Below are 13,896 nucleotides of genomic sequence, written 5' to 3'. Positions count from 1 at the left end.
TAAACTCTGTCCTGTCTGCACAACACACACACAAACACACAGACACACACACAAGCGCGCCCTCTCATAGACACGCGGCTGCATCTGGTTTCAATCAGGCCGAAATCCGAAATCGCGAAGTTTTTGCCCACACGACACGGACAAGGACTCCCCCCCCCCCCCCCCCCCCAAAAAAAAACAAAAACAAAAACAAAAACAAAAACAAAAAATCACTCACGGGGTAGAAAGTTGCTTATATTTGGACATCAGTTTTAAAGAGAGGAGAGGCTGTTTCTGCAAATAGAAATGATTAGGAGTTTGTATTATGCCATGTTCCATCTATTTAACAAACACATCCCATAATGTTTGTCCTTTACGATTCAAACCTTCAATCAATTCAGTTTTAAATCTCTTCAGGCCTATTTTTTTTTTATTATTATTGTTGTATTTAGATGTTTCAGTGTTACTTTGTGGGCCGCTGAAATGCCTTTTCTCTCATTTTCCCACATACCCAAATGTTTTACAACCCTGGCACAGAGCTTTAATGGACACAGTGGAAAACCTAAAGTCCAGCAACACACTGAGGAGCTGGTACATTCATGTAACAGAGGAAAAGGAGTATTCCAAATCAGTGTCTTTGTGTCAAAGCATAATGTGAAGAATCATTTAAATAAAGTGAATGATTGAATATAAAACTTTACAATCCTTTATTGAGTAATACCAATCCAACAGGCCTCCGAATCTGACATCCGGAAATAGAAAACTGCATATGTTTCTGTCCACATTCTCACTTTTCAAGCTGCTTGTAAAGAAATAAATAACACTTTTTATATTCCAAAACATAAAGCATCTGCAAATGGAGGCTTGTCTAAATCATACCACAGAGAAAGTGTAGTGCCTCAAGTCACACATGTAAAAGTTATCCTCTCCCTCATAATTTGACACGGCATGCAAAATACTTCTGTATATTTTGCAAAGCTGCTGCAGTACCATCGTTAATGAGAGAGTCCTGATGGGAAGTGTGAAGAAACAACAGAGCAGGGCGAAGTACGATGGTTTGATTCAAACATAGAGATCCATCTGCTTCCAGAAAAATATTTCTACAAAACTATTCAGCGACTCTCATAGTGTTAAATTATCTTAGTGTGGTGTCACAGATGGCAGCTAGGCTTTGTCTTATTTCTACAGTATCTTTAAGGACACACACAATTAAAGGTGGAAAATACAAAGGCTTCAGTTCAACTCAAAGTTTGACCAAAAGTTTGGTCAACACTGGCTGCATGTTGCTCAGTTAAAGGAGACGTCACACCGCACACTCAGACAGAAGGCTCCGTTTTAACCATGCATAGATAGTCTGCTATAAGCTGGGTTTCGACAGGAGATTTGGCACATGTTCAAACTGTTTCCTGACTGCAGTCTTCAGCAGCGCCTGCAGCTCCATGGCTGTTTTAAATTCCTCGGCCATGTCAAGGTGAGCCGGAGAAGGGCTGAGGTGGCAGCGCTCGGTCTGTCCGGGAAGGGAATGTAGTGCTGACAGATGGTAACAGGAAAGTGCTGCAGTGCCTCCGACCCATCGGTCTCCAGCTCCTCTATCCTCGCTGGTCAGGTCTCAAAGTACTTGTAGATCTGAGAGACGTACAGCATGACGCTCTGCCAGTCCGGCCGGTCCGTCTTCATCAGCTCCTCAATGTCCTGTTTGGAACAGAAAGAACAATACTTTAAAAGCTAGCTGCAGGAGTTACACTCTCAGAGTTTCTAATCATTTTGAGCTTTATAAACAGCACCCCCATCAGGAAATCAGACAACTCAAAGAGAACAATGTAATGTGGCTGCAGTTCTATAATTATAGATGATAATATTCTTCTTGTTGCTTTCATCCAGTCATCAAAAGTGAAAGTCCAGATATCTTCAAACGATCCAGGAATCCACTGCCCCTATGATTAACACTGATTACACTGTTCTTCAAATCTGTATTACTGTCAGGTGTGTCCACTGACATGCTCATTGTGTAAACCCTCACATGCAAAGTATGAAAGCCAACCTGTCAAACACACAGCAAACATTTCATAGGTTTCAGTAGTTTGTTGGTGTCCTAAAAAGAACTGATAACAGGTGAATTTCTCCAATAAATCCATGACTTCATCCTGAAATGTTAATACAAATGAACACATGTCGGTCACTGTAGTCTACAGGCGCTACTCCATCTTTTCCCCAAACACATTAAACTGACTTTAATGGCAATTGTTGTGGAATTTGAAGGCCAGATGTGCAATCCACAACAGTCCAGAAATAGTCAAATTCAGCTGTCTGAGAAAAAGTGCTCAAAAGGATCTGCAGGAGTCAGGGTCCGAGATGCAAACACTTTATTGCCGCGGCAGCAAAGGGAGAGAAATCCAGAAACACACAGGGTGTACATCTGAAGAAGTCTCTGACCTGCAATGGTCAGTGCTCTATCTTTTATACAGTTCTGCTGAAGGTATTCCCCGCCCTTGGGGCATCTTTTCTTTTTTCTAGGCTCTTCTATTTTTTTACACCATTAGGTACTTTTTGGCTGCTATCTCCTCTTTTCTCCTCTCTATTCCTCTAATTATACACCATTAGTTTTTGATTGTCATGGGCTCTGTTTTTTAAAAATAACATCAAATTACAGTTTATTATCATGATTGCATGTAAGCATAAGGACACATCACATAGAAAATGCTTTAAAAATATAGCAAAGTATATTAAATCATCCCAAACCATTATTCGTTAACACACAGTAAATCATAGTTGTGATTATAAGACCATTTAGTTCTTTCATGATTATAACAAATGTTAAACATGGATGGAAAAAATACAGTAAGGTTATGTAAGGACACGCAGGGTTATATTAGGTCACAATCATCCTGGTCTGAAACTGGTCAGAACCGGCTAAAACACCTGCAAGGCCATGGAAAGCACCAAAGATTTATGGTCCAGGTGTCCTGCCCTCGCAATGTTGGCTGCATGGTGTCATTGCAGCTCATTATCATCACTGCACAGCAACCTCCCTTCTTATCTTTGCACTGGCATCTTGGCCTTTCATGTGCTCTTCCTTCACTTAAGCAAACAGCAATTATTTTCTACTATCATATCAGGCTTGCACAGAGCTACTCTTATCATATCAAACTTCATAGAGCTGCTACTATTGTTTACCATTAGCTTACAGTGTTACACTTGATTCTTCACATATCGATTCTTCACATATTAATTCTTCACGTATCAAATAGAAAAATTATACTACACAATGAGACATCAGAGAGGGACCCTGAATGTTTAGATAACCAAGGAGGAGATTTACGGTTTGTCATTTCTCAGCAGTTCCTTATTTATATGTATTTTATGTACTTTCATTTCCTTCTTCTGTGTTTTACATCACTGTGAACAGTGACGGTGAGAAACCTGTGAACAGACTGTTGAAGCTGCTGTTTGCATGGCAGGAACTGGTTCAGTCGACTCCAAAGGATATTTGACTTTATCACTGCGTTACAGCATATACAGTAGCATGTACAGCAAGTGAGAAATCACATAAAGAAACATCATTTTAACGTCATCCGTCACACTGATACAGCTCTTAGACCAAGTTCTTGTGCTGCTCAGTATAAAATGACATGATGATTGTTCTTTGTTACTTAAAATGTGCTTCAGCTTCTGAGAAAAGCTGTAATCTACAGTATTATGAGACTCTTCTCAAGACCAGGCTTCATTTGGCCACTCAGAGACAGTGATGAGTCAGGCAGTGAAGGCTTTCACATGACTCTACATCACCAGCGTCACAGCAGCGTCCGTTAGCTCAGATTTACACAGAAGCTTCAGTACAGTTATGTCTCCAGCTCCTAACAGGAGGAGGCCCAGCTATTCTCTGGTATGTGTATTATGTGACTCATCTCTGAGCAGTTAGTTTTGTTGGACTTTTCAAAGGAACAAACACGCAGCTGCATTGATCTGTTTTATCAAGTTCCTAAAAACATGAAGCAGTCATCAGAGGTGCGCGCAGATATGCAGAACGAGGGGTGGGGGGCGGTGAGGTCATAAGTTTAACTCTTACATGTCTCAGACACTCTGCTATCACTCCTAAGACATTCAAAATGAAAGAGCCACCAGCATGTGCAGCACCAATAAAAGTAGGTCTGAGGAGTAAAGCGACATTCCCACTGGCTGCAGATTATTCCTCAGGATCCAGCTGGTTTTATTTGTTTGCCCTGGAAGTTGTTTAAGATGTGTGGATGAGGAATTCACTTGACCTGGTCAGTATTAAACTGTTAGCGTCCACACTCTTCCTGGCAGTGATATGTGTTTACATGAATGAAAAAGACCAGGTTAAAAAAAAGAGCATAAGAATGTACAGACAGAGGGCGTGTGTGAACAGCTGCTGCTCCATGACCTGTAGGCAGCAGAGTGACTGAGTTCTACAAGATAAATGAGTGACAGCTTGCAGCCAAAATGCAATGATCTTGTATCTGAAATGATTACTCGAACATTTGCAAGTGATTCGAAACATGACTTTAAAGCGTTTTACTATGAGTGACGGGATCTTACAAGAACACATTATTTCCTACACTGAATTTGCCTGTCTCACATGGCAGAGGTCTGATTTTTCGTTTCTGTCTGTGTTTTTGGCTGAGGTTTGAAGTGGGCAGGACTGGAAAAAGGTGATGTCACATACTTCCCTGCACAAGTTGGGATTTAGTCTAAACATTTCAGTCAAAATGTGATGAGAGTTACGAGGTTGTTTCCTAATGTTGTCGTGCTACTGTCACTCAAATGTAATCAAACAACACCCACACAGTCCTGATGAAGAAGATTAGCCAAGTCTGCAAGAAGTACTTAAGCTTTTAATAAACAATAACTTCAGTTTGGTTTGGATAGAGTCAAGCTAGCTGCTACCCCCGCTCCCAGTCTTTATGCTAAGTGAAGCTAACAGTGTCCAGCATCATATTTAACAGACAGATCGGCATCTATTTAATACATGACTCTCTGTGAGAATGTAAATAAGTCTATGCGCCAAAATGTCTAAGTATTGATTTAAGAGATAGACAGTTCACTGAAGATTTGCTCGCGCAAGCACTGACTATGTATACGTAGGTGATTAGGGCTCTTTGAGTGTTTACGACATGGCAAAACATGGCGGGGGGGTTCTCACAAACCAAATATTTCAGTGAAACAGCTGCTTGTTACTCACCCATTTCTGAGGAGAGCTGCTAATGTTTGCACAAACCAATTAAGCTAATCAAAGCCAAAGCATATCAGAATTATGCATTAGATTGTTTTTTCTCCTGATGCAAAGATTTCCAGTGCACAATGCTGGAACACCGACTTTAAACAACCGAGCAATGAAGGCCTCAGTAACTGGTTTGACAGGGTTAAGCACAGGACTGTCAGGAGGAAAAATGGCCAATCAAAGTGTCTGGTTTCCAATTCATCTAATCAAAGGGTCCCTCTGTGTTATCAAAGTGTGTGTGTGTGTGTGTGTGTGTGTGTGTGTGTGTGTGTGTGTGTGTTTGTGTGTGGTCTGCGGCAAATCAACTTACCAGGGAGGGTTTGATGCCAATGCTCTCGGCAGCCTGGAAAGCCAGTGTCAGATTCCGGACCTAAAGAAAAACAAACCATTGGGTGTTGAGACACTAAAAGCTCCCTGCACCCTGACATCCTGACATCCAGCACCATAGACACCACAGACGGAGGTTCAAACAGCAAGGGTAAGCCCACAAATACCTTTATAAACCCCAACAACCACCAGAGGGGCAGCCTGAGACATATGTAAGCCTCAGCTTGTCTGTGTGAGCATTTCAGTGTATTACATTATCCCTTATGTTTGTTTGATAAGTAAAAAGCTATACTGGACAAAATCTCTCTGTAAAAACAGACCTGTCTTTGCAGCTAATTTCCAGCCCCACTGAACTAAATCCCCAAAGATTTAGCACTTAACACTTGAATGAAACTGTTGAGTTTTGTATGTATAAAACATGAGAGTGAAATCCAAACTGTCCTCATGAGTGAGTGCTGTTGATTGAAGCCTGAACTCATCAACATCATTCTTTGAGCTTCTTTCCGTCTCTTTTCACTTCAAGCTCCATTTTTGTTACCTTTCAAGAGTTCAGGTCCTTGAGTCATTAATCGCGACTCTCACAAGCACTTGAACTGTCATATTACCCGCCTCTAGACATCAGCACAGCTGGGATAATGAATGCGTAAATCATGGATTCTTAACACATAGTTCGGCAGCTGTAGACTGCTACTTGAAAGAACACATTTCCCCCTTTTGACCTAAAATATAAGTCCACCTATAACCTTGTTGTCTTAAAATATCTATCGAAGGAGGGCAGTAATGGGATTACTGGAAGGACAGATTATACCAGGAAGAGGTTGGGTGTTTGGGCCTCAGGGTAAGTCACTCAGCAAGAGTTATTAAAGACAACACGCGTCTATTGGATTATTCAGAGAGATGGGCTGCACACTGTCTCTGTCATCAGCTCAATGTTACACATTCATACCAACAGGACCGTGCACACACTCCTACGTGACTAATTTGTTGCATAGGCTGTGCCAGGCCAGGTTGGAGGTGTTTCTCTATTGCTTTAATGTTGTTGCAGGCTGAAAGATCTGCAGTCCCCAGAGAGGAGCCATATCGTTGCGAAGCTAATGTTACAGTATACCACCTGCACGTCCACATTACAGAGCTGTCAACAATGAGCTATGCAGCCACTGCTGCCCTGTGCTAATGGCTACATAAATGCTGCATTCATAATTCATTTTCAGGCTGCCTTTTAATGCTGTGTGGACAATATGGCAGACCTATAAAATGTATACGGCTTCATAAAGGAAGCCTGGCATGTGCGACGTAATGGTGGAAAAAATGACGCCTGGAAAAAATGGCTTCAAAGCATTACAGACATTTTCTTTTCCTCTTGGCAAACATGCATCTTTCCAGACCTACACTGTGTAAGCAGACCAATTTCACAGTTTACAGCCCCACATTTTCCACAAACAACATATTGTTGCTTTGTGTTCAGTGTTTTCTGGAGACACAAATCTACAAGTTGGAGGGAAGACAGCAGGAAACTGAACATGTAGTTTTGTTTGCACTACACACAAGTATGAGTGGGTCACTGCCAACTGATGACTGAATCCAAATATGTGTGTGCTGGCATTTGGCTAGGGGGGGTTGGGATAATGTGTGTGAAGAGAGCACAGATGTAATGGTGTGTGGAGAGTGTCTGTGTAAACATGAAACATGTCGTACACGTGTGTTTGACTGGGGTCCTTATGTTGCAATTGTTACCTGCTGAGACTGAAGAGAGAAAGTGTGTGCGTGCGTGCGTGTTTGTGTGCGTGTGTGTGTGTGTGCGTGTGCGTGTGCGTGTGTGTGTGTGTGTGTGTGTGTACAGTCTTCCTCTAACTTTCTACCTTATCTTGACTGATGAGTTCCTGGTACGGGATGTGGGCAGGCAGATATGTGTGCAGCAGGGCACAGAAAGCCAGGCCGTCACTCCAACTGCTGCTGAAGTTGGTCACATCAATATTCTGCAGAGAAAAGAAAGGGATACAAGTCACATAAAGCCTATGTCAATATCACACAACGATAATGAGCTTAAAGTGCCCGTAATTTGTGTGGGACAACATGAACAGGCCATGAAAAACACCAATAAGTCCTAGAGCCCCAGGAAACAACACGAAAATTAACATGTAATGCTATTACATGCTGTTCGGCGTCCATTAATGCCTGATCATGTTTCCTTTGGAGGATCTTCTTCTTAGATCCCATTTAAGCCTCTGAAGCTCTCTCTGATCTCTCCTCTGGGTGAAGAACATGCATAGCAGCACGTCCAGCCTGTTATGTTTTTGTGTGCGTGTGCGCGATTCACAGAGCATTGTCACCTCGTACACCCTATACAGCATATTCAGGGTCTGATAAGAGTAGAGCGTTCGGAGGAAAGACTTCCTCCTGGCCATTGTTTGGCGTCGCAGGGTCCCCGTTGGACAGATAAGTTATTTCCGGTGTCTTCCTCTTGTATTCCTCTCGTCATCACGGCCAGGGAGACTCTCCGGGGTCATGGCTATGTGTCTGCTTCATAATAATAATAACAATAATAATAATAATAATAATATGAGCGACGGCTCTGTACAGTATCAGTCAGTGCGGTGTTGGCATACTGGAGCACAGATGTTTAAGTATCTGCTACGAGTGGATGTCTCCCCTACCACCACCACCACCTCCTGACAGCATGAGAAGTAGGCACAAGGCCAGATACTGTGTTGTTTTTTTTTTTTTGAATTATCTGAGAGCCATCAGTGTGTCTGTACACACAGCATTAGGTCAATGAGATGCTGAAGATTGGTTATGCAGCCGTGTGTTTGTTTACTCTTGCTCTAAGCCAGCAGCCTTTAATCCAAGCCCTGAGGACCAGAGCCCTGGTCATTTTCATTTTAACCAGTGACCGATCCATATGTGAGACACCATGTGAATGTAATTAACTGCCTGATAGGGCAGAAAAACAGCAGAACTCCAGGTCCTGAGGATAAGTCAATGCAGTAATGAATATGCCCTGAGCTCCTGGGAACTGTTGACAAATTTGTTATTTCTGATTGCCTTCACTTGTCTGCTTTGGCGTTATGGATTCCAGTTACCTCAGTTTGAAACCAGCTGTGATTTCAGGTAGAGAGGTGAAGGAGGGAGGGCGACTGTGGAACCGAAACACGTCCTGCCGCAAAAGCAAAAGGTGGCATGTCTGTTTACTGTTCCCACTCTGATGTGGCAGTTGCTATGGTCATTATGGGCGTGAAAACGAAACATTTCAACAGCTGTTGGATGGACTATCATGAAACTCTGGCACATCCAAATTCCCCACTGGTTGAACTGTAGTAACTTTGGTGATCCCCTGACTTTTCATCGAGCACCATCAGGAGGTCAAAATCTCTATTTTTCCAGTAATTGCCATACTCCCATCATCCTCATCTTTAGTGCTAATTATCAAATGTTAGCATGCTAGAAAGCTAAACATTACACCTGCTAAACACGCTGATGTTATCAGTCTTATTAAATGCTATTAAATGTCATGTTTTGTTACATGACATAATGTGTTGTTAATATGAACATACAGCACATATTTAATTAGGTTAATCACTCGAAATCTGAAAGAGGTGTGAGCATGTATGTAGCTGCAATCTGTTTTGTTAAAATACTAAACAAAATGTGAGTCAGAGAGGAGTAGCCAATGATTGTTGTCCATCGAGCATTTGTGGTCATAGTGGGATCTGAAGGAGCAGCTGCTGCATCTGAAAGAAGCCACACAGGATGCATAGTCCTGGGCTCAAGCTTTCAGGCTGTGTGATCAAGAATAACCTAATCACTCACATTCACTTGTGATCATCATAAGGGAAACAATCACCCAAAGAATCAAATATATTGACATGAAAAAACTTGCTTTAATAATATACTTTACTAGCCACTTTGATACTATTCAGCATGTACTCTTAATTGACAGCAGAATGATTTCTGTTCTGCAGATAGCACTGAGGTTATCTAAGTTCCATCCACAGGCTTTGATGGTCTAACAGAGGCTGAGAGAAAGTCTTTGGATGGACGGCTGGCCTCCCCATCAGTCACTGCATGTCTACTATGTCTGGAGGGCAGACCTGTGCAGTCATGTCAGCCCACATTCCTCTCATACCTCACCCCTTCTCCCTCTTAGCTGGCTCAGCAGCAGCAGCAGCAGCACTGTGTGCGTGTATGTGTGTGTGTGTGTGTGTGTGTGTGTGTGTGTGTGTGTGTGATGTATGTACAGACTGACACACACACATAGAGAGAGTGATGCAGGGTTGGTCCGACACCCTCCCGCTGCAGAGACTCTGAGACCAAGATACACAATAACAAGTAAGCTGATAAGAGAGGGTGCAGAGGGCAGATTGTGTATGTGTGAGAGAGTGTGTGTCGGGGTGTTGGGTGGTCTGAGGAGAACACAAGTCCTAATCCAGGGCATGTATGTGTGTTTGAGTTCAGGGTGGGAATGGGAGAGGAAAGGGGTTGGGGGTGCGGGGGTTCGTTCAGGGTAGAAAGAGAGGGAGAGGCATGAATGCTAAAACAGCAGCGGACAACAACAGCTCTCTGGGAGCCGGCTCAGAAAAGCAAACACAGCATCAAGCGACAGGAAGCGTCTCGCTCGGCACAAAAGGCAGAGCCGTCGCTTTTTAGGGCGCAGAGAAAGAGAGTATGAGAGAGAAGCAGGGGCTTGTACAGAGAGAGGAGTGAACAGATAGAAAAGAGAGAGGACGTCAAGTTGATCTGTGGATATTTGCTTTGGTCTGACTCTAAGTGCAAAACACATAAGATCTATGGTAACATCAATAGTTAAATTATGGGTGAAGATAGGTGAGGTAACAAAATGCAGATACAGACATGTCGCATGTACTCTTAGGAAGAATCACCTCATTCTACTTCAATGGTTCTCAGCCTTTCAATGGTGCACATGAAAAGACACAAAAAGCAGGTAGCAAAATATTAGCAGCTAATGCAGAAAGTGCTTCAGCTGCAGCGGACATTAAAGGCCAAGGACGTGTCACATCCCGCCTGGACAGCATATCCTCTCCGCTGCAAACCATTCAGAAATTGAATTCACAGATGAGCTGGACATGGGCCATGCACTAAACATCATACTGACAGATTAACACTGTGTGCTGCTACAGAAGGTAAGAGTGTGCTGCCACACGGAAATGCTGCTGGACTGCTGTCATATGCACACGTCCACATGCCATTATTGCAGTATTGAGCTCTCACTCACAGATCAAAAATGTAAAGCACAACGCAGCATGCAGCGAGCAGGCGGGGAGGGAATGAAGATAATGGTGGCAAACACACACAGGCAGAGCACACACAATTTGTTAAAAAGCCATCCATCTAAAGGGTAACAGCAGAGGCATCAAGGCTGAGAGACTGATGAGCTTGTCTCCCGCTGCTGAATCTCTTTACCTCGCCTCCACTGAATGAGCAACAAGACTAAAAAATGAAAGAGAGTAAAGAAGAACAGCAGAGACGACAACAAAAATGAGAAAAGAAAGTTTGAAATGGGGGGACAAAGAGACAGACAGAGGGGGGAAAGGGGGAGAATGCCCTAATGTACCTTGCAATGAATCATAGTCATGAGCAATGACAGACTAAGAGCCCAGGCAGGCGGGACTGTGGAGACAAAGACAGGGCAACTGGGACGGTCACAGAGCTGGTGGAGCTTGGGAGAGCTGCAATCCACACACAATGTAATGGACCTACTCTCCACACAGGACAGGATGAAGAGCGGTGAGGGCACAAGAGCACACAGGTCAACTACACTGATGATTTATGATAGACCAGCCTTAGACTGAAAATATACACCTACCTGATAACAACATGACAGGCAGCCTGCATCAATATCACATGAAGATACTGAGATTACCATAGAGTGGAAGATCTAATCAAATGTCCTCTGCTTGGTACCCTTCACATACAACCTATGAACAGCTCCGTGTAATTACACAGCACATCCACGAGCCGAATAAAACTACACAAAGCTGTACCACTGTTTCATTTGTCACTCTTGGACTCAATATGTCCTTCTGTTGTGTTTTATTTTCTTAACTCTGTACTAACTTTGGTGATCCCCTGACTTTTCATCAGGAGGTCAAAATCTCTATTTGTCCAATAATTGCCACACTCCCATCATCCTCAGTCACACTCAGAGTTCAGTATGTCCTTCTATTGTGTTTTGTTTTCTTAACTCTGAGGAGCTCGGCTAACAGCTTCCCCCTGCCTCAGAGGAAACCATAGTTCATTTGACCCAGATATTATTCAGTGATTCTGATTAATGATGATATCAGAAATAAAAAATAAAACGGAACATTTTCATTTTCAACTACAGTAGAGTGAGCCCTCTACACTGATCACCTGCAGTCTGTTATTTCACACTGACGACCTCCCTCACAGCACTGTTACTGTTAATCCTCCATTATTAGAACTCACAGTAATGGTCACTCTTTGAACTCCTACCCTCGTCCCCTCCTCGATGTCTGACCTTCATTCCACACTCGCATGGGGTTCCATTCCTGTCTCTTCAATGGCTGTGTGCGTGCGTGTGTGTGTGTGTGTGAGTTTCCCAGACGAGGCCGGATGAGCCGTGCTCTGTCAGGCCCAGCTGAGCCTAACGTTCAGAGCCTTTGCTCATTGTTCCCATCTTGAACAAACAGCGCATTTATTTTTGTTTGGCTTCTATGGTTAATTGAGAAAAAAAAAAAGTTAAAAAGTGTCCGGAGCTGTCCTAAATTAAGACATCAAAGGGCCCGATAAACATACAGTAAGAGTCTAGAGTGTTTCCCAACAGACCAGACATTCAAGAAGGCCAAAAACAGACACTTTCTTTAAACTGGTACAAGTAGACATTTTGCTTCTGAATACGAGTTAACACTGAAATTCAGCTTAAAGGATTCACAGCACAGATCAAAAGTTTTCAGCCAGAAATCTGAGATTTCGCTTGAAAACTTCAAAATGAAATATGAAAAGGGTCTAGCTTGCTTGGTGATCACAATTCCTTGTCATCTGGTTGCTGTCACACCACAGTGTCCACACAAACATTGGAAAGAGTTTCAGAAGGAGAGCAGGAAAAACTTAGTCACACATAGAAAACACAAACCATCCAGTTCCAGGCCGAGCGTGGCCGTACAGCAACATGCTCATTCGAGTCGGCTCTCACAAACTGCCTTGAAAACCAGTGTGACAGAAGCTGTTTAAGAGCAGTCCTGTGTTTCAAGTCTGTGTCCAGTCCAGCACTGACGTGCACAGGATCCCTTGTGAATACCAATTTCCTGTGAGAGGCCCCTTCAGTCTCTCCCACAGGGCAGAGTCAATCAGAGCCAGCTTAAGGTCTTCACTGATCGATCTGCACTTCCCAGAATCTGACATTTGAAGTGTGACTGAGCCTGTCTGGGCTCACATCTCATCCTCTGCTCAGAATTTACCACAGGTCAGGTATTTAACTGCTTTAAGGAGCCCTGTGCTACTGGGCTATGGAGGCAGCTGGTGGGTAAACTCACCCCTAACACACCACATTCTCCCTCAGGGGTTGAAGGGCTCCTCTCCATGGTGACAGCACGGTCATTCTACTCTTGTGTGTGTGTGTGTGTGTGTGTGTGTGTGTGTGTGTGTGTGTGTGTGTGTTTACATGCATGCCAATTGCAATGTTTTCCCTTTTCTCTCTCTGGACGTGTTAGCTGTCGCACTCTGTCCAGAGGCAAGATCCATAAGGACGATGCTCACACCAACAAACCCACACACACGTCCACACAGAGACACGCGCGCACAGCTGCGGCTCGACTGGATGCATGATGTAAGGCACGGAGGCCATGGTTAGGGATGTCATCGTGGTTTTTTCCTTCTCACCTGTATGCATTAAAAGAGCAGGAAAGCATGCATTTGCAGACCCACATGTTCCCTGACATGAAATGATTACGGTGAGATGAAGCTTCATTTGAGTTGCTTTTAGCACATCACATCCTACACTGTGGTCTAATTTCATCATCTCCTTGTGGTGATTACAAGCACTCATGTCTCAGATGCCTGTATTGATCACAGTAAACAGGCAGAGTGTGGCATTAGGGCTACAATCGCACAGATCTACTGTGCTCTCGGCAGCTATTAGCACCTAAACATCAAATAATCTCCCAGCATGCTTACAATAGCTCCCGTTTTCGGTTTCACTTTAATTAGACAGCTGTTTGACCAAAAGGTCTGCCAACAATAGGACAGTAATAACAACTGGCACGGGCCGGACCCTCCCATCGGCTTTGTCTCCGTCTCACACAGCAGCTTTTCTGGCTCCGCGCTGGCAGATGAGCATGATATAAGAGCTTGTTTCCTGACTCCACTGCTTGGAAACA

At 43.5% G+C, this 13,896-nt stretch overlaps 1 protein-coding gene across 3 annotated transcripts in view; it reads right to left on the bottom strand.

The window, feature by feature from the left end:
• Window positions 1-664: 664 nt before the first annotated feature.
• The window catches only part of specc1 (sperm antigen with calponin homology and coiled-coil domains 1), a 69,773-nt gene continuing 56,541 nt past the window's right edge, over window positions 665-13,896 (bottom strand). For all 3 annotated transcript variants that reach the window (XM_070982436.1, XM_070982437.1, XM_070982438.1), the window contains 3 exons: window positions 7,405-7,521; window positions 5,529-5,588; window positions 665-1,671 (listed from right to left, as the gene is read on the bottom strand). In XM_070982436.1, the coding sequence (XP_070838537.1) occupies window positions 1,582-1,671; window positions 5,529-5,588; window positions 7,405-7,521 (267 nt within the window). In that variant the 3' untranslated portion in view covers window positions 665-1,581. The remainder of the gene's footprint in view (window positions 1,672-5,528; window positions 5,589-7,404; window positions 7,522-13,896) is intronic.

Source organism: Chaetodon trifascialis, chromosome 16 (genome assembly GCF_039877785.1).
Source record: "Chaetodon trifascialis isolate fChaTrf1 chromosome 16, fChaTrf1.hap1, whole genome shotgun sequence".
Classification (NCBI taxonomy): Eukaryota; Metazoa; Chordata; class Actinopteri; order Chaetodontiformes; family Chaetodontidae; genus Chaetodon; species Chaetodon trifascialis.
The sequence above is the reverse complement of the archived record's forward strand: the minus strand, read 5'-3'. Positions and strand labels throughout refer to the sequence as shown.